A 20,233-nucleotide genomic window follows, 5' to 3' on the forward strand; every position below is an offset into this window, starting at 1 on the left:
ACCTGAGTGGGCACTTCTAATATTAACTAAAGACATAACAGGACTTGAATGGGTAGTTAACAGGCAGATAAAGCATTATATTACAGTGCACATCCAACTTACTGCCACTTGGAACACAGACAACATTTGAATCTGATCACTGCCAGAGCTCTGCTCCTGTTATCTACAAGGAAGTATAAAAGAATTTAAGGCACGTGTGACCTGCTGTTTTCAAGTAACAGTGATGCTAGAGATCATGCAGAGAACTTAGCTTCAATTGCTGTTTCTTGACAAGTCTTGTTTCTTCCACGATATAAAATTGAAATACAGTATAAAAATACATCTTTTCAAAGGGTCCAATAGTTCCAAGTCTAATTTCAATATTATAATGCAATAATATTTAAGATTGAGGTACATTAAGAGTGCAACTTCTGCTGGGGTTTCTTCAGGATATCACATTCAGTACAAGGGAGAGACTAATATTTTCCTCTTGCTTCCTTAGAGAGGCTGCTCTTTAAGTCAAAACAGTTTTGCTTAATGTCTCCCACAAGACATGTAATCCAGAGGTGTTACTACTGATACCCTGATTCCTCTGACTGCAGGAGAGTGAGATTTCCATGATTCCATGATTTAGAAACACTCCTTGTATACAGCTTTTACAGACAAGAACCAGTTTCAGCTTCCCTTTCATTGCTGTCTTGATCCTTCTTGTCTTCTTCCTTTTCTTCCTTGCTGAACTGGGCTTCAATCTCATTTGGATCAATATAGGTATAAAAAGAAGCCATGATAGCAAAAATGATGCAAACTACCAACAGCAGGGCAGCAAACAGCACATACTCTGCCCACTGCAAAGAAAAAAAACCCACAAAACAGAATTATTCCACCAATATTCATGTGTCAAGACTATTACACCATTTTAGTATTTTCAGGAAGGAAACTCAGAATGTGAAACTGAGTCAACATAACAAGTATCTTATGGCTTACAGGACTAAGTATTAATTAAGCATATAATGCATATTAAAGCAAGCCAGAATTGAGGCTCTTTCAGCATTTCTATCTCCACTGAAAAAACAACAATTCTGTCAATGCTGAAAAATTCTGCAACATCCCTTTCCTGGAGGAACTGGGAATTGAATGAAAGACTGAGAAGGAAACTCAGCCCCTTCCTTTTGGTCAGATCTCTAAACCAGGCTGGCACTGATTCTGCTTCCACTTGAAAATTTTTACAGCTGAGCTAGTAACCACATATATGGGCAGAGATGAGAAACTCTACCTGAAAAGCCTCAGTATCTGTGTTTCATGCTCTTTCTGATTTAATTTAGCTTAAACTGGAGACTGCCAGAGCTGCTTCAGAGACATGGAGTGACACAGAACGGCACTCAGAAAGCCAGTTTAATTTATTACAGAGCACTACTAACAACTGCTTTCTCCCAGTATAATGTATTAGCACACAAACTTATACAAGCTTGCATTCTTACCTGCTGTTGGATTGCAGATGCCCCAGCCACAATAAGGACAATTATGTTACCAACAGCCACAGTCAGCAGCCATCCAGCCTGCAGCACTGACTTCATGTTAGATGGAGCCTGTAGAGACAGACATTTAAGTCTTGGTGGTATCATTTATTTTCTGATGCATTTACTGCAATCTTTACCTTACAATAAACACTGTTTCTCTCTGGGGAAGAGGATTTCATGGTTTGCTAGGTTTTGATAGTGGTTGCGGCTTTTTGTTTATTTATTCTTTGACATTAAAAATTGCTAGTGAGCTAAACAGGTCTGGAGAAGGCTTTGAGGAGCAAGAGACCACTAGCACACTAACTATAACACCTTTTACTTACACACACCAAGTAACTAACAGGGGCACAGGTGTAATTTTGCATCTCAGGAACACGTGGCACATGTAACATGAAGAAATTGCATCACACCTAGCAAATCACACCTTAACACATTTCTATCACTGCAGTTTCTAGATTCAGAATCAAGAGAAGAAATACACACAGCTACTAAAGTGGAGTCAGGAGACAAAGAAATAAAAGTGTATAACACTAATAAAAGCTAACAAAAAGGCTGTATGGAGTAAACCGGTGTGGAGATGAAGTGCCACTACTTCCACATTTTATATTTGAGAGCTCTCCAGTTTGGTTTTATTGCAGCAGTACAGCTGCACTTCTTTTCAGTGGAAAGTCACATGCAAGAAGGAAATTTGAGGACTGGTAGTCAAGTCTTCAAATGATATAACTCAGCATAGCTGCATGGAAAACACCAAATCCTACGTGAAACAGGGCCAACTTGTATCAGTCTATACAGTCCTTCCAGGAGCTGTTGGGGACATGGGGATCAAAGCAGCAGCACAGAAGCACCACTTAAAAACAGTACATCATGCAAGATCTTAACTGGCACCAAGATTCTTAACTTAGGAAGAACAATACCTACCTGTGAGTACGAAAATACCAGTCCAGTGACAGAGAACAATACTTCTGCACATGTAAGAAGAAAATACTGAGGGATCTGCCAAGCCATATGGACTGTATTTGGTGCAATCAAATCTTCAAAGTATGTAACCTTAAGTATGTTAGCAATACACTAGAAATTGTAAAAAGCATGTTAGGAACGGTAATAAAGAGTGTGCACAGTTAAGGCATTCTAAGTAGTTCCGTAACCATGTAGACAGTTCAGAGTAAATAACAAATATTGCTCATGAAGCACTGCATACCTAGTTATAAAATAGAGCTTTTTTTACAGCAGACTTCATGCAAATCTGTAGTGTCTAACAGGGCTAAAGGTTTAAGGCCTTTAGTAGTGATCATGAATTCTTGCATTACATTATTATCATAACCATCATTATTTTGATAGTTAACAATGGCATTGTGTCCTGTTTAGGATACCAGAATTCTACCGTATATAATTAAAGACAAGAGGAAATTAAAGGATTAAAGACAAGAGGAATAATTCTACAAGTGTTTTTTTAATTAAAGTATCAACATGGAAAGGAATTCTATATTGTCCATCCAACAATAGTGGCAACTCACATTATCAAGTGAAATGGTATAGGCAATTCCACTTTCAAGTATTTTGGAAGAAACTACACAATAGGTCAGAGCTGCTGAAGCCTTGATGATATATGGCCTGAAAAAGAAAAAACCCAAACCCCACAGTTCAGACCATAGGTGTAGTCAATGGTGTGCATCACATACTTTAAAAAAAGCTCTGTGCCCTTTTCCCAAGGACAAATAAGTCTAGGAGATCAAATTAGGATAAAGGAAATGCTCACCAGCTTTCTTCTGCAATGACGCTGTAATTACTAACAGAAAGAGGATCCAGTTTTCCAAATCTCATGTCACCCATAGTAACATTGATACTAAAACTGAAATTGTTTATGAACCTAAAATGGAAGAGTGATTAAATACGACACAAAACAAGAAGAAGTCAAAGAATTCAGGTTTTACTTTCAATTATATATTGGCAGTACAACAAGTATCAAGTCTTCCCCTTTAATGCCTTTTTTTTTTTTAATCAATTAACATTTTGGAAAGAACTCCTAATCTCCTAGAAATGTAGCTAATACAAAAAGCCAGTTAGACTCCCATCAGCCCACTGCCTTAGGGAAACATCAAAAGCGAGCTGCTACTACAACCAATGCTAATGCATCTGCAAGTGGGACATGCAGAAGATAAGCAGAGAGGGGAGAGGTAATCTTGGATACCTCTTATCCAAGATTAAAAACGAGGTATAGATACTTATCCATGCCATTTGTTCAGTAAAAAATCTAGGCAATGGAACGAAGCATACACTTCCAGTTTCAGCTAAATTACACACAAGCAGGTGTGCAAGATAACTTTAGTGAATCATGACTCAGACATTATCTCAACCCCTAAAACGTCAAGGGACGTGTCCAGCAAAAGGTGACTTCCTACAGCATAGAAAACACTACTTCAACAAGAAGAGGCCACCCAAAGACCCAAGATTGAAGAGAGAGTCACACTACTGTCAAAATTTAGACACCAGAAAAAAGCTCTACCTGACGAGACTTTCTCTCTTTGCTGGTTTTGATGTGACATTGTCCTCTCTCTGGTGGAAGAGACCATTATCAAAACATGTTGTTGGCATCAGAGAACAGCTTAAACATGCACTATTACACAGCAGTGGGAATTAACAGAGGCTTCAGAGCAAGACTCCAGACCTTCCTCTTTAGGTTCCTACTGCACACACATCTACTAGAAAACACTGTATGAACACACACCTAAGTTTTGGTGGAAGTGTAGTTGTCAAGGTACATAAGAAATTGGTCACGTTTTTCTAAAGGACATCCTGGTGTACTCTCTGCAGCTTACCAGTCTTATTGGTACAGCAGAGACAAGGGGAGACAGAAAACAAGACAATGGAAAAAAATTAATCCAGAGCTTGTCCTCTCAGCTTCACACACTCCACATAGATGGCTGTCAGAACATTGATTTCTATCTTAAGAAATAAGCAGACTTACCCAAGTAGAACTGATGCGTGTTGGACCCTGTTTAAATGCCAAAGTGTAGCGTTGTCCCTCTCGCAGCTCCAAAAGCTCAGTTTTATTTTGATTTGCAGCAATTATGTCTAATGAGTGCAGCTTAGAAGTCTCAAATGTCATGTAGCCAGTCTACAAAGACAAATTGCCATGGATTTCTGTGCAACTGCAAATTTAACTATTGAGGGAATGTTATGGGCTCTGGGGAGGGTCAGAAGTTTACGCATGTTACTTCTGAAGTGCCAGAGATCATGAACATCCCCTAACTTTCATTTTTGATTTGTTTTCTACATCAAGCAATAATTCTATTTGAGCATTATTTTTTATTAGTTTAATTTCTTACACAAGCTTCAAAGTTACATGAGCTTCCCACAAGCATTATGGAATAGCTGTTCTATTTCCCTATTTCTTGCTCCAGATAAATCAGCCATAACCAGATAAATTACCATAACCACCGAGTAAAATTCTGTTTAGCCACAGAAGAAGCACTAGCATGAGATGTGATGCAGTATTTTCCAAAAAGCAGAAATGACGTTTGAAATATTCAAAACACATTTATTCAACATAAAAGACTTAAACCATTAATATACATGTTAGCACCACACTAAAATAGGCCCTTTGTTTTATAGGATTATCAAAAGCACTTTTAATTCACATCTGGATGATAACGCGTCTGTAATAGGGAATAGAGCATTCTAGACCTTTCATTTTCAGGTATGTACCATGGTACATCAATTGCCTGTCAGTATACAGTTTGGGTGCCCTTATCTTCTCCTCACAACTCTGTTCCTGTGTGAGGCAAATTTGGAGGAGGTTGGAATAAGATCTCTCCTCTCCAAAGGAAGCAGAACTGCAGGCTATCAGAGAACACACTTTCTAAGATCCCTTATCAAAAACATCCATCAGAGCCACCACATTTTGCTCTCAATAGAACTACCAGTGCTGTGCTGTATTAGAACCTAAGGAAGTTCTCTGGCAGCAAAACGTGAAGCTTAATGTGTGATGTGGCCACAGAAGAAGCTCCTTGTTCAGGTAAGGCATTCCTCGCAGTAATAGCAGCAACTCACTAGAGCTGAATGTACATTTTCTGCAGGAAGGGGCTACTTTTATGAAAATGGAGCCTTTCTAACAAGAGTGAAATTTTCATCTAGTTCCACGTCACTTAAGTTTATGAAAATTTCTTGGGAAAAAACCTACTCTTGTCAGAACAAAGAAGTAATACTCCAAATATTGACATAGTTACTATTTCTTCAATTGCTGTGTTTTCATTTACAATTTATTCCACAATACAAAAAAAAAGAGAACTCATTAATATTATTGGGGTAAAAACGTCCTGGAAAATAATCAAGTTTGAACCATTAGTTAAGAATGACTTTGACTTACTCCATATACTAGTTCAAAACCAAACCAATTGGAGATTCCAAGTCAGAATGACAATTTAATAGGAAAGCTAAAATAAAGGCAATAGTACAAAAACATTGGCTTAAACTGACAGAACTAGAATTGGATCTGACACCCTGACAGTCAGGCTGGTGGTAGCAGTCTGATTAAATGGTAGATGCAGTCATTATTGGAGAGATAGATGTGGTTCTGTCTAAGTGGTTATCCTGCAGAAAGGCCTGGTCTTTCTGGAGGTCCTGTGGTGGTTATCAAGCTCTTGTCCTCAGGGAATCCAAATTTTAATTAATTTTTATGATTTATTAGAATATTTCTCATTTGCCCTTACTTACCGCCTCCTTAGAAGCTACATCCACACTCTGAAGTTGAGGCTGGAAATGAACTGTTGCAGGAACAGTACCCAGATTTATTAATTTAATTTGAGTTTGCCCAGCTGCAGGGAAAACTTGATAGGTTTTCTGTAGGACAGAAAAAAAAAAAAGTAAAACCAATGCCCTAAGTCACTTGGAAAATTACTATAATTACTGTAATCTTCATTATTTCATATTGAAGATCAGCATTTGCCTGCTGGTCTGTGACTGTCTGACAGAGGAAACTGGAATCAGGTTTTGTTACGAGTCTCACAAGTTGCCTTAGGAAAGAAGACTCTCATCCACAACAGAACCCTCTGGACAGCTGCTCAGATCTTGGGATGCAATGGATCACCACACCCCGAGGTGTTGCCAACATCCCAGCTATAGGGGAAAGATTCATTGGGTTCAGGCATGGCACCTCCCTTTGGGGCAAGGAAGCTTAGGGGAGACAAATCCTTCCTTCAACAAGTGCCATCTTTGCAGCTGCTGTGATGGTGCTTCCCAGACTGTCCCACTTCACCTCCAGTCTAAATATCAGAAGAGGTCAAACATACAAAGCTGCCCTCTGGTAGGCCAAGCAAGCATCTAGTTTTTCAGCTTTTAGTCTCAGTTTAAAGACTGAGGTTGCCTTTAATGCATGATTTGTATTAACTGCAATGTGATGTTTTGCAGAACGGTGTTTGTTGCTTCTTAATTTTACTGTGCTAACCACAGTGTTGCAATATATTTCCCCTCCCTCTGCTTCTGTGCTTATGTGATTAGTTCCAAATTTAGGAGTCTTGGTTCATTTTCCCCTAAACAGACCTTTTTTTCCTGAACCAACAGCTAAATATGAATAGTAAATATTTGCACGTGGCTGAACTTACATCTATTTGCACTTGCACGAGGGCAGCAGCAAAAAAAGCCATAGAGCCAAGGAACATCCCCACGGTCATCTTCTTCAGGGGCCTGGTACAACAAAAGACACGTGAGACTTAAGAGAAGTGACAATTCAAAGCTTCAGCTGCTTGTTTTTTCTGTCCACTCTGGGAAACTCAAATGGTCACAACTAGCACATTATCACCATTTGGAGGGCTGATGGTATTGCAGAAAGTGTTCTGCTAAGCTGGGTACCTCTCAATTCATAGTTACACTATCAGGAAATACATCTTTCCTGCAGCATCCTAATAACCTGTTACACTGCATCTGCTGGCCTCAAGCATTGACTGACCATGATTATTAGGTTCCTGAAAAAATCTGGTTTTGCAGGAAGAAATAAACAAAACCATCCATACAGTTGTTAGCTGTAAAAAAGAAAGAGACAAGAAGATCTGCCTATAAAAACAGAGTGACAACTTGTCTCCATATTGCTACATTTAAGTAAGATCAAACAAAAACGGTCATGGAAATTTGTTGAATTAGGAGACATCTACTGGCATGCAGTTAAGCTGTAAGGATACATTTAGAGTATTTATGTCATTTGTGGCATCATTTATCCCATGCAGAATATCCACAAACAAATTACAGTGTTCCCAGCATAGCACACACCCTAGATTTTTAACAGCTGCATGGAAAAACAGCAGTGCACCTCAGCTCTCTGAAAATTATTTGAAGAACTGTATTCTCTTCTGCCTCTCCAAGCACTCTTGCAACTGCCAGCCACTTCCTTAACAACATTGAAAAATAATGTACAATGTCCCCAAAGCTCCACCTAGAAGGATCCAGTAAGCCAGACTCCCAGCTGACACTGAAGAGGAAATGTCTTGTGTCTCAGATGCTTTTTAGCCCAAAGCATGACAAATGCCAAGGATGTATGTTGTATTTCTACCTCCTGTTCTTCAGGAGAGAGGGGGAGTAGACATGAGGGTTATGGAAAAGAACCAAGATCATCTCTCCTGCAATCAAAAGATTTTGTCCTTAACTGAAAAACATTGTTAACTCTTCTCTTAGATTCTCCTCTTCTAATCTGTGATGCCTCCACATACCATTTGCAGTATTCTGGGGTTTTTATATTTTGTTAAACTATTAAACCATTTTAAATACACTTCTCTTTCATCCTTAGCTGAATGCTTGCTCTTTTCTCACATTGGGGCTGGAAGAGCCACTTAAAGAAACCACGAAAAGGAGCCTCTGTTGAAATCAGATAATTACGTCAACTTACGTAAAATTCAGCTTGCATTTCTTGATTAAAGGATAAACCAAATAATCTGCAACTGGGATCATTATAATAAGCAGGATTGGCTTCACAATCTGGGGAAGATGAACATGAGAGAAAAATTAAGTATTTTTCAAAGTGCTTTTTATAAGTAAGGGCAATATGTATACCATCTTTCAGAAGTACTTGAAATTGGCAGATAGAAAATTAACGTACCTGCATTTGTTCTGGTCGAATTTGAAAAAACTGGTGATGAAAAAAAAGAAATAATTTTTAATATTGTGACAACAAATAAAGCAGGTCTGAAAAGTGTTAATTAAAGAAAAAATGAATAAAAAGTAACCTACAAAATCCCCATTCATTGACGTGGCTTGCAGTGTCCATCTTGACCCCTTAAGAAGAGAAGAAAAAATTAGGTGTCATAGTAAATCAGTGTTCTAAAGTTCCTTTTGAATTGTTTTCATAAGTGAAGTGTTGGAAAAGACATGCAATACAACCAAATGTAAAGCTAACTTGCTATGGGAGTATTCTTAATCCTTAGTGTAAACCTTTGAACCAGCCTGAGCCCCAGCAGCCCACACATCCCACTCACCCATCTTTCCTTCCCACAGGCCAGAGCCAGAGGACAAGCCAGGGCCTGACCTGCCTGGAGCCCTCTGCCCCAGAAACCTGCCTGTGGCTGGGACAGGCCGGGCAGACTTCAGGCCTGAGCCCAGGATGAGCCAAGAACACTACTGCTGCATCTGTGACAAGATCCTTCAGCCACCCACAACACACCACTGCTCGAGATATTGCCCATGGAATGATTACTGAGCTCTGAATTTCATAGCACAGCTGCCTAATTGTCACAGGTCACACTGACAGCTACAGCTCACAGGCACTGGGCTGAAGCACAAGGATATGGGGAGTCTGGATCAAGCTTCCTCCCGTCTGACTTGGATAAGGCTTTCAAGCCCTGCTTCTCTCAAGCATCTTCCTCAGTTCATACTTCAGTGCTGAACTATAACTGATGCTTTTGTGAGTCTTGAGCACCCATTTCACCAAGTGAATGGGAATTACGGGCTTATACTTCTGCTTGAAGGTGTAAGGTACTTATAACAAGGTGTGAGTGATTAAACAAACTGACATCCAGATCATTTAAACCCTGGTTTTCCAGCTCATTTACACAAGGACCCTAAATTTCATCAGACAACTGACAATTGAAGAAACATTAGTGCTAAGAGAGCTTTAAATTACTGTTTCATCCCCTGAGTCCCAGGCTGATACAAGCTCATTTGGAGAGGCCTCAGTCACTGAATCTGTCCTGGGTGTACTCAGATAAACTGTGATTTCCCCTGGCTGCAGATCATTTTGTACGGACATGACTCAGGGACTACCCTTTTGCAATAAAACCAGGATAAAGAATTTGTTTCTCCATACCCCCATAGGCACCTTTTCTATCTGGACACCTCAGAATATGTGGATTGACATGGTACAGCTCTAGTTACCAAGCCAAACCATTTCTACTTACCTGCTGGTAAAAAAGCGCCCAGAACATGGGGAGAGGGATGTAAAGGAAAAGCACCCTCAACACCATCTTTATCTGAGCAATCAGTCGTTTCTGCAGAAAATAAAAAAATAACACAAGAGGAATCGGTTCAAAAAAGGAAGGGGAAAAAAAGAGACCGTTTCAGACTGCTACTCACATGACAGCAACAGGTAAAAACCCATCATGTAATGTTTACCCACACATTCAACTTTGCATGTTGTGGCTATATCTGATGATTTCTTGTTGCGGTGTGATTTCATGGTTTGCCTCAGATACCCCTGGTTTCTCCTTGAAGATTCCTTCCCCAGGTGCGTCAATCACCTCTCCTTTCCCCACCCCGACCCCTGCAGAGCACTGTTGGTCAATACTGGAATTCCAGAAGGGCATTGAGCGATTGGGCAAATTCAAAGGTGCCTCCTACCCCATGGGGGCATTGGCCCATCCAGGTGTCCTTTATCCCGGAGACCTCCTCTCCTGTACCTAGTTGGTGAGCTTCCTTTCCGTCCCCTCCCGCTCTCCCCCAAGTAAAAGGGCACGTGGACCACACGGTCAGGGAGTTCTGTTGGAGCTACATTCAGAGGCCTGCGGGCCACAATAAAAACTCTGGATTAAAACCCTCTATCAGAACCGACTCCTTTCCTTCCCCTCGCCTTAAAGCTTCTCCCTCAGAGGGAACCTGAGCAGCGGATCCTGTTTGAGAGGAAAACTCCATCCCGCTGCTACCGGAGCTTCGGCATGCCTGGACTTGTTCTTAAGTGCCCAGTTGCAACATCTAGCTGGTCAATAGTGTCTCTGGGCTGAAACACCTCAGTTGCCACTATTTGGTTCAGACGCAGGGGCCAGGCAAGCCAAGGCACGTCCCTTCAGCAATATTGGTAATATTCAAATAATTTCTGTTAAAGCAGTACAAAGTCTGCTTGTGTGTGTGGCAAGGGCTGCTGGTTAAAGGTGACTGATACCAGAAAGACTTGGGCCTCTGTGCATGTACGCTGATGGCAGCATGAGATTCAGCACTTAGTGAAGTGGGCATTTGAGCAATAGGCAACTGAGGAATTTCACATGAGAACAAAGCATACAGGCAAAAGGAAAATAAAGGTGAAAGGCTAAGGTTTGTGCTGCCATTGGCAACAGGGCAGAGAGGATAGCAGGCCAGGGACAAGTTGGGAACTATGGGATTCAAGGCTTTGAGAGTCATGATAAGAAATTGTACTGAGTGTGATGGGGATGCAATGTTTACCTACTTAAACTGAAACTCCAAAGTGTAATTCTGATGTTTTGTGGCAGCAGCTCCCTGGCCACAGAGAGCAACAGATGACTTTCCCAGGCATTTTTCTGGGGAAGGCTGTGAGAAGATCAGAGAAAATAACAAGAAACAATTCTTATCTCCACTTCCTGCACATGTTGTTGTGCACATGTGGAATGTGTTATGTTTACCAAAGGGTGATTTCTTAACTGGACAGTGGATTGTGTTTGGATTGATTGACTAATTAGGTCAAAGCTGTATCGAACTGTCTGTAAGGGGATGAGTTTCTTAATAAGGATAGGATAGGATGGGATAGGATAATAAAGCAATTGATCAGCCTTTTGCAATCATGGAGTCAATGCTTATTATTACCCAGCTGGGTGCCTACAGCTACAATGTTTCATACCAAGAGGAGTATTATAGCCCTAACCTGTGCATTAAACATGACAGGCAGCATCACTTCCTTTTTCCCCTCTGCAGCCATGAGATACAGGAAATAGAGAAGGAAAGATAATGCTTGCTATTTCCCTAACCAAAAAATGTAAATGTTTATATTTGTTTGGCAAGGAAAAGTCTTTTTCTCATCTCCCTTGAATTTCCCTGGACAGCCTGTGCATACACAGAGCATTGAGTTACACATCTCTACTTTCTCCCACAGGAGCTGAGGAGATAACCTGCAGTGCCAGGGGAGCACTGAGGTTTGGCCAGGTCAGCTACTGAACGATGGAGAGGCCCAAAACTATTTGCCCAGGGCCTGAGGCAATGGATCAGAGCAGACAGAGAAAAGCTGAGGGTCAGCAGATGTCAGCACAGGAGGCTCCCCCAGTACTTACATCATACTTCTCACTTGCCCAGTCCAGCCAGTGCTCTCTCTTGGGGAACTCCTTGCTGCGATGCCGAAACCTGTTTTTGATGGCAAACTGAGGAGAGACAGAATTATGTTTAATGGTGCTACAAATATTTAAAACTACATTGTCATTAGAGATGATGCTCCTGGCTTCTTGTGTTTAGAGGGTGCTAAAGGTGACTCGACTTCTGTTACCCACTCCGATCATCTAGGGAAACATTATTTTGAAGGCCTCACACTGCATAACCAGCAGAGCGTGCACTTGGGGTTAGGTGGACCAAACACCTCAGAGCAGTCCCTCTCAACATGGGTTGCCGCGAGGAGCTGGAAGATCTGCATTCTTCAGAATTACTTATGTACAACAGTAAATAGAGTAGTGTCTTATGGACAGAGCTGAATGGCTGTAGGAGTACATTTTAATATGAGAAACTAGGTAGGTATGTCTCACACCTTGACATTGAATATACACAAATATGGTCCCAAAGAACTCCTAAGATTTTCTGCATGGAATAACATTTACAGCCAAGCTGGGCCTTAGGAGCAGCACTTTAAGTAATGGCCAAAGTCACCTACAGAGATTTGATTTTGACATGCTCTTGACTCAGCTCAAGGCATGTTTGTCTCTTTCTGCATAAAGGGGCACAAATGTGGAAGGAATGATTCCCAAAAGATGGGTTAAGTTTTTACATAACACTGACACCTTATTTTGTTTCCTGTATGTATAAATCTGCATATAAAGAAAGATATGCATAAAATGCACCAAAATGTGGAGGTGTCAGTAAGAAGCCTTCTGTAATAAAGCAAAAACTTCATAAACTTTCCTCATTTTAAGACAGATTGCTGATTTAGGCACATTATCAGAAGAGCTTTAGGAATGGCTGCCAGGGGTTTGGGGAATGTAGGCAGTACTTACTCCAACACACTTGGAAACTTCAAGCATTATATTTCCTTGCGGTTTAACTTTCTTGTACATTTTGCTTCCAATTACGAACACAACTACAATGTGCAAACAGAAACCAAAAGCAACTCAGGATTAAATTAAAATAGTGGCAAATAATTTGGTATAGAAACACAAGTCAAGGAGGTAATCAGGGAATAAGCCTCCCAAGAAGCAATGCAATTGCCTATTCACATGCTATCATACACTAAGACCAATCAAATTAATACCAGCAGATTGCTTCGATTCAAGACAAAAAACTAAATCTGGAAGCTCTTACAGTAAGTGCTCAGTGGGAGGTTTGCTCAACTGAGGGATGGTCAAAATGAGGGCATTTAGGACCTTGACTCTGGCCTTGCGGTAGAGGCTCCTTTCCAGGAGCTCACGATGCTGCAGCTCACATCATGCAAGGACACTCAAGACTCTGCCTGAACTGCAGGACTGGCCAAGGTGTCCTCTGCTCCCAGCCACATTGCTCAGCCTCATCATCCCGCACAAAGGGCAGGACACAGGCAAACCCCCACAGCTGCCGTCCAGCCTGGGCTGGGCTCAAGGCAAGGCGAGGTCACTGGTAGCCAGGTGGACTCCCAGTTGGGACCATGAAGGACAAGGAGCATGAGGGATACTGCAGTACGTAATGGCACCCCCAGTTTCTTGGTCAGCAGTAAGGCTCAGTGGCACAGCTGGTAAAAATGCAGGTCTTTGAGCAGAACTAACATATCAAATATGGGATTTCTCCAGCGCAGGAACAATTACCTCACACAGTTTATAACCCTGGATTAGAGATAATGTCCAAAAACACATATCTTCTGAGAGTTCTCACCCTACATTCAAAAGATCAATTTGTACACACCAGTAATCCAAGAAACACTGGCAGTAATTTACATAATGTACAGATTTCATGGATATATTCATGCCTCAGCCCAGCCCCACCCAACTCTCCTGCCAAATCAGACTCTTCTATGAAAGCGAGTGCTTCAGATTAATCCTACCCACCTCCACACCCAGGAAAAAATGAAGTCAAAAATCACAGAAATGATCAGGTATTAGAAGTCAATACCAGTGGATTTCTATCAAACTTTCATTATTCTGACATTGTTATCATCTAATTACCAATGCAACAGGATGGCAAGAGAATCACCTACCCAAGGCAACAGCCATGAGGGCAGCAGGAACTCCAAAGGCAAGCGGATAACATTCCTGTTTGGTATGAATGCCACACTCTGAAACTAAAGTAAAAATAAAAGCCCCAGTCAGCACTGCAGATATTTTCCATATGGTTTCTGTTCTTTGCATTCACTGAAAACTCACAGGGGAACAACAAACAGTCCACTGACATCCTCAGAATGGAGGATCAGTATCCAACTTATCTCTCAATACTGGAAAGGGGATTTACGTATCACAGAACGGTTCAGGTTGGAAGGGACCTCTGGGCATCATCCGGGCCACGCGCCCTGCTCAGCTAGGGCTGCCTGGAAGCAATTGTCTAGGACTGTGTCCAGATGGCTTTTGAGTATTTCCACAGATGGAGACTCCACAACCTCCTTGGCAGCTTGTGCCAATTGTTGCTTACCCTCAGAGTGAAAAAGCATTTCCTGATGTTCAGAGGAAACCTCCTGTATTTCAGCTTGTGCCCATTGCCTCTTGACCTGACACTGCGTACCACTGAGGAAGGCCTGGCTCTGTCCTCTTCATTTCCCATCAGGTATTTTTATACTTGGATAAAATGCCCCCTTGGCCTTCTCTTCTCCAGGCCAAACAGTCTAAGTCTCTCAGGACATCCTCATAGGAAATTTACATCTAGTTTTACACTGAGACATGAAGAATTACACTAAAAGGGTTAAAAGCATGCCCTTAGTGAGAAAGGAACTAGATTACAATAGTTTTGGGCTAAGTTAATAAACAAAGATTCTAGTGATCTAAGTGCAACTAGTTGAAACAAAATCACAATCACCAACCCTCTTCCCTCCTTGGCATTAGTCCAAGATTTGACTCTTATCAACTTCAGCTGTATGAAATAGAAGACTAAACAAAATCATTACATTCTTCACCATACTTCTTCTAAGAGGAGAATTAGAGAGTATGATTTGGAAAAAAATGTTAGCTTACAGATAATTCATCTCTTGATTTAGTTGTATTAGTCTTCTGGTCAAACCTTTCCAGGCTGAAACAGGTTATCACTTCCCTCAGCTCAATTTGTCTTTTTTTTCCAAGGAATTTTTCACCCTCTGTCAGCAAAGAAGTAAACTACATGCTGTGCCCTATGCATCTCTACTTCCTTTTTTTAATGAAAGGATAGAATTTGCTTTAAGCAAACATCCAAAACTGTTCTACAGGGTCTTTTCCAGGGAAGAAATCCAAAGGCCAGAAAGTTCAGATCAGTGCTTTTGGGTTATTCCAGAATTCACATGCGGTTTCCTTGCTTTTGAGAAAAGCAGCCTTCTGAAACTGCTGGCAAGTGCATCCATACAGCACCATCTGTGCAAGCTTGCCACAGAAATCCATATGCAGATAGGTTAGCAAATTGCTGGGTGGTGTTTAGCATCATGCTATTCTTCACAAGCAAAAGAGAACATAACTTTCTTATTTAACAGTATGAACAATTATTTACTTTGTCACATGGATTAATAGATTCCTACATGCAGAGATGCTTCTGCACCTAGCGTGCGCACGTTTCCAGAGGAGAAGGCTCTCTCTCCCCTTCCTTTCCCAGGAAGCAATACAATTCTTTCTAGTGTGATACTTTAAAGCTATTGGAAGACGTGACACATTTGTACCTTCATGGGATTAAAACATACATTAGGCATACAAGCTGTTAGCTCCAGCATGTCTTTTCAGATCTAGTACTTCTGACCCTAAAGGCAATGAAGATCTTCAACTGGCTTGTTTTTGAGAGTACCTCATCTCTGAGAAGCCAGATGACACATGGAAGAATATTTCCTAGATAACTCCAGAGAACAGAACTTTAAATTAAACTGGACTGGACTGCAATCCAACACACCTTTTCTGGTGTTTAACAATTGTCAACAAACATGTGGCCTTACCCATGAGCCATGGGATGACTATAGCAGATATGAAACTTGCAACAGCAGTGTTCTCATAAAAATAAGAGAAGAACATACTTCTTTGCTTTTCCTACAGTAAAAACAGAAAGATGTTTAGAAAGGCTTAGCCACAACCACATTGATCAAAAAATCAGCACCTCTGTTTTCAAAGTTCAAGATAAATAATTAACTATTCTAGACAGATAGTTAATTATCTCCTTCTTCAGCTCCTTAGGAAAACCCTGTAGCAATGCATCTGTCTAAACATGTACATTATTAGAGTACTACAAGAGTCAAACATGAGTTAGAGTATCTGTGTAACTTAAAATCTGAAAGACATTGTTACCTGATCATCTTCAAACTGATCTCCACCAAATGCTGACATACAGGGTTTGATCCCACCAGTACCTAAGGCAATAAGGATCAAGCCAACCATGGACAGAGCACTGGAATGAAGGAGAAAAGAAAAAAAAAATTGTGTTAGTTCTTACAGCATACATAATAGACTTATTGAAAGACAGCTGAAATTCAAGTAACATAAACTTAAGTTGTCCCCTCCTTGACCAGCCTGGGAAGGAAAAAATGTGTACCAGGCCACTCACATGTGCACTGCTGCATTATCGGGAGAGCCATCCCGGTTGTGATCCGTCAGGTCATTTATGGAGCTCACAGTCAAGACTGCCTGCCCAATTATATAGACAATGGACAGGTAGAGAATAGTCCTGTTATCAAGAGAGGAGATACATTTTCTTAGATAAGTTAACACACTTACACACAGATAGTTCCACAGTTAAAGCAGAGTTCTGCTTACTTTAAGGATTCCGGGTAATGCAAACAACTAACAGAATACAGTAAGTTATGGACTGAACTTGTCAGAAGCTGCTATGAAAATCTGACCACATGCCACTGCCACAGTATTTCTATTCTTTTTATTGTTATTCTAGGAAGCCTTTAATTCATTAAGCAAGGCACAATAACAAATGGATTTTACGGGTATCACTAGGTCACAGGAAGTAGTTAAATATCCTCAGTGGTTGCCTTTTTAATGATCAACTCAAGAATGCTATTTTCATATTTTTTATATGCTGAAGATCAAATGGACTACTCTGCAAAACTAAAATCTGCAATTTACACTTATTTAAGTATCATTAAACATTCACTATGTTATTTAATATTTTAGGGGCAGGAGTAAAGAAAATAGAAAAATCAAAAATCTGCTTCAAACAAGGCAATTCCCCTAAAATACTGTTGTGAACAACAACTCTATAACCCCACCTTCTTTGCTGTAAGTGTACCAACATTTTTACACTCAGATATGAGTGAGAGCAGCACTGAAGAGCACAGGCTGCAGACTTTCAACCTGACTACCTTGGCCAGGAGGTGCCTAGAATGATAGTACTGCATAATCACCAGCCCAACCCTTTTTTTATGGTCCAATCCTCTATTCAGTAAGCAAAAGCATGCTCCATTTTACTTTGTTGGACCTGAAGTACGCAACTGAAGTTTAACCCATGTTCACTTGTGTCCCTGGGCATCTGTTCAGTAGCACAGACACAGGTCTCCAGTTTGGAGGAAAAGCAGGAGGAAAACAACACAATTATGTGAAAATATTAAAAAACCCCTGCTTTCAGGAGTAGTCCCAAACCTAATGCAAGGTAGGAGAATGAAGGACAATGCTCAAAGACCAAGAACAATCCAACTATTTGACATAGGCAAGAGATCCTCACAGCAAACTTGTAACAGCACCCTGTCACAAGAGGGACCTTGACCAAGTGCCCCTCACTTTGAAACAAGGTTTATCTGACTCAAAATTGCCCATGCATGTAGCAGAGTAAAAATATCTATAAAGTCGGGCAACGTGGAGTCTGCTGTTTAATGGTATTTAAAAGACAGAGTTTAATGGGATGGTTTTTTAAATGCGCTGCCGTTGAGTTACTTTATTTACTTAGCAACCAGGGATAAAAGTCTCCAATTAAAGTTGAACCTGAGATGATCTGAAAAGAAACTTCTGGGTTTTATTTGTGAGGCTTACAAACCCACTGCAAAGACTTACATAATTGGCACTGCTTTGATGGCATACAATTGAAAAAAAACCCTGTGGTTTCTGTACTATTTTCCCCAAGAAATTCACATCCAACCATCTGTGAGCAGGTCCCATCACACTCCTTGACAGACATTGCACCAAGTACATGGACTGTGGGAGACTGGAGTCTCTCCTTTCAGAGTGCTTAACAGTGCCTAGGTAATCTCCTCTTCCTCTTGTCCTCACAGATTTTTAAAAATTCTTGTTTATGCCTTCCTCAGGACACCTTGCTGCATTTTTGGGTGTTAATACCTAATGGTATATCCTAAAGCAGGTTTGCTCTGGTTTCAGCCATCCTAACAAGCTCCTGTTAAAGGCCTGGGCCTTTCAGTTGCGGCACTGGCGTATCCAAGTACCAAAGGAGAAGAGTTGCAAGGTCTGCAGAGTTTCATCTTGATAAAACATGAAAAAGCCAAAATAAATTTAAACAACAAACCACAGCATCGAGACAAGCAAGTGCACAATATATTTAGGCTGTAACCTCTAAGACATCCAGCTAGTTGCAGAGAGTTTGCACTGCTCAGAGCACACACAGCCCTGGGCTCCCAGGGGCTGTCCCTACAGCAGAAGACGACAGTGCAGCTGACTGCACAGCACATCTCTAATCTCTGGGAGACCTTTGGCAAGTCTGCTTACACTCATGGCTCATAACCATCCATAAAATTTTACTGTGCTTTTTCTCAGGCAAAGTAAACACTTTTAGAATCAGAACATCAGGAAAGGAGAGGGAGATAAAGCCATTGGAAATAACCTGGTTATATGTCAAAGCACTGCAGAGGTACTATCCTGACCAACTAGCCTGCAGCTAAAGACACTAAAGACCTCATTTAGAGAAAAAATTGCTACTCAGTGATACCCCTCACTGATCTGTCAATTCTGAAATCACATTGTATTTTAAAGCTTATTCTAAGGCCCAGTTAACACCAGACAACACAGTAATTCACTATTTCATTGGCCACTTGCAACAGGTAGATAGACTGTCCTATGTAATTCTAATCCCCAGTATCTATTTTCACAGCTTGGTGAATACTCTCCTTAGTTTTGCTTACATTGTGCCCAGGTGAGAGGAAAAACATGCAGCATGCTGGGAAAGCATGTTACCACCCTTAACCAACTAGCAGATCTGGAACATTTGTTAACTCACAGTGCAGTTTCAAGTCTGAGCTGAATCAGTGAAAACCTCCAGCTTTGCTGAAATAACACAAACTATCCTGGAGTAGTCAACACCAGCTCTGAAGCTGTTGTTCACAGCTGCAGTTTTAGGTGATGATTTACGTAACACTGGTTTCAGATCAGCTTTCAAGATCTTTGGCTGCTTTCTGAGGAAGCACTCACTTGAACTTTCCCAGCCAAGAGTCCGCAATGATTGCTCCAAGGATCGGCGTCAAGTAACACAGAGCAACAAATGTGTGGTAGATGGCAGCAGTGAAGTTGGCGTCCCAGCGCAGGAAATTTATGCAATATATAATGAGCACCCCTGTAGGAAGAACATCAAAACAACAGGTTAAAAACACAAGTCAGGCCTGGGTAATGCTCAGCACAAGGAGACAAGGGACATACCTGCTGTGACAAAGAAGGAGAACTGCTCAAAGAAGTCACTGTTGATGATGAAGGAGGCTCTGAAAGGGAAGCTAGAGAGGGGCCGCTGGAGGCAAGAGACAATGTGAGCTCAGAGCTGTGCAACCCAGACTAGCACTCTTCACTGCAACCCACAGCTCAAGCAAGCTCAACATGGACTCAGTGGGTAGGTACGCAGGGTCTGGAGGCTGCACAGGCTTCTGTGGGATGACAGTCATTTACCTGAACCAAGAGTCACTTGTCACTTTCCTCTCTTGGTCGCCAGAGATCTGCACACCTCTCATCTGCCCTTTGCAAGAGACCTTTAGCAATGCTAGATGCAGACCTACAAGTGTTGCACTATGCACATCTGAGGTCTCCAGCACCTCACCCTTTCAGCAATCTTCACTGGCATCTAAAAATACGCAAAAAGCCAATGCTTTTGGAAAAACAAAAAATCAAAACCCAAGGCCAACCAAAAATGCACCAAACCCCTGCAGTCCACCAGTTAGAAGCCTGACGCTCTTTTTAAGTAATTAAAACAAATAAACATTTAAACTTTTCATTGAAACAAATCTCTCAAGAAAACTTCTTATCCTTAAGAATACTCTGCTTGACAATGAATCTTTC

The 20,233-nt window shown here is 41.1% G+C and overlaps 1 protein-coding gene across 1 annotated transcript in view; it reads right to left on the reverse strand.

Annotated features, from left to right (window-relative positions):
• Positions 1-509: 509 nt before the first annotated feature.
• The window catches only part of LOC119703636 (solute carrier family 15 member 1-like), a 30,112-nt gene continuing 10,388 nt past the window's right edge, over positions 510-20,233 (reverse strand). The window contains exons 5-25 of the mRNA XM_038143706.1: positions 19,607-19,714; positions 19,382-19,523; positions 16,566-16,685; positions 16,310-16,409; positions 15,964-16,054; positions 14,065-14,148; positions 12,896-12,978; positions 11,969-12,055; positions 9,875-9,964; positions 8,712-8,756; positions 8,581-8,610; positions 8,371-8,459; positions 7,097-7,178; positions 6,210-6,335; positions 4,462-4,611; positions 4,000-4,049; positions 3,253-3,363; positions 3,011-3,107; positions 2,415-2,564; positions 1,458-1,565; positions 510-824 (exon numbers count right to left, since the gene is read on the reverse strand). Coding sequence (XP_037999634.1) covers positions 636-824; positions 1,458-1,565; positions 2,415-2,564; positions 3,011-3,107; positions 3,253-3,363; positions 4,000-4,049; positions 4,462-4,611; positions 6,210-6,335; positions 7,097-7,178; positions 8,371-8,459; positions 8,581-8,610; positions 8,712-8,756; positions 9,875-9,964; positions 11,969-12,055; positions 12,896-12,978; positions 14,065-14,148; positions 15,964-16,054; positions 16,310-16,409; positions 16,566-16,685; positions 19,382-19,523; positions 19,607-19,714 — 2,132 coding nt within the window. The 3' untranslated portion in view covers positions 510-635. The remainder of the gene's footprint in view (positions 825-1,457; positions 1,566-2,414; positions 2,565-3,010; positions 3,108-3,252; positions 3,364-3,999; positions 4,050-4,461; positions 4,612-6,209; positions 6,336-7,096; positions 7,179-8,370; positions 8,460-8,580; positions 8,611-8,711; positions 8,757-9,874; positions 9,965-11,968; positions 12,056-12,895; positions 12,979-14,064; positions 14,149-15,963; positions 16,055-16,309; positions 16,410-16,565; positions 16,686-19,381; positions 19,524-19,606; positions 19,715-20,233) is intronic.

The sequence above is a fragment of the Motacilla alba genome, chromosome 1, assembly GCF_015832195.1.
Source record: "Motacilla alba alba isolate MOTALB_02 chromosome 1, Motacilla_alba_V1.0_pri, whole genome shotgun sequence".
Classification (NCBI taxonomy): domain Eukaryota; kingdom Metazoa; phylum Chordata; class Aves; order Passeriformes; family Motacillidae; genus Motacilla; species Motacilla alba.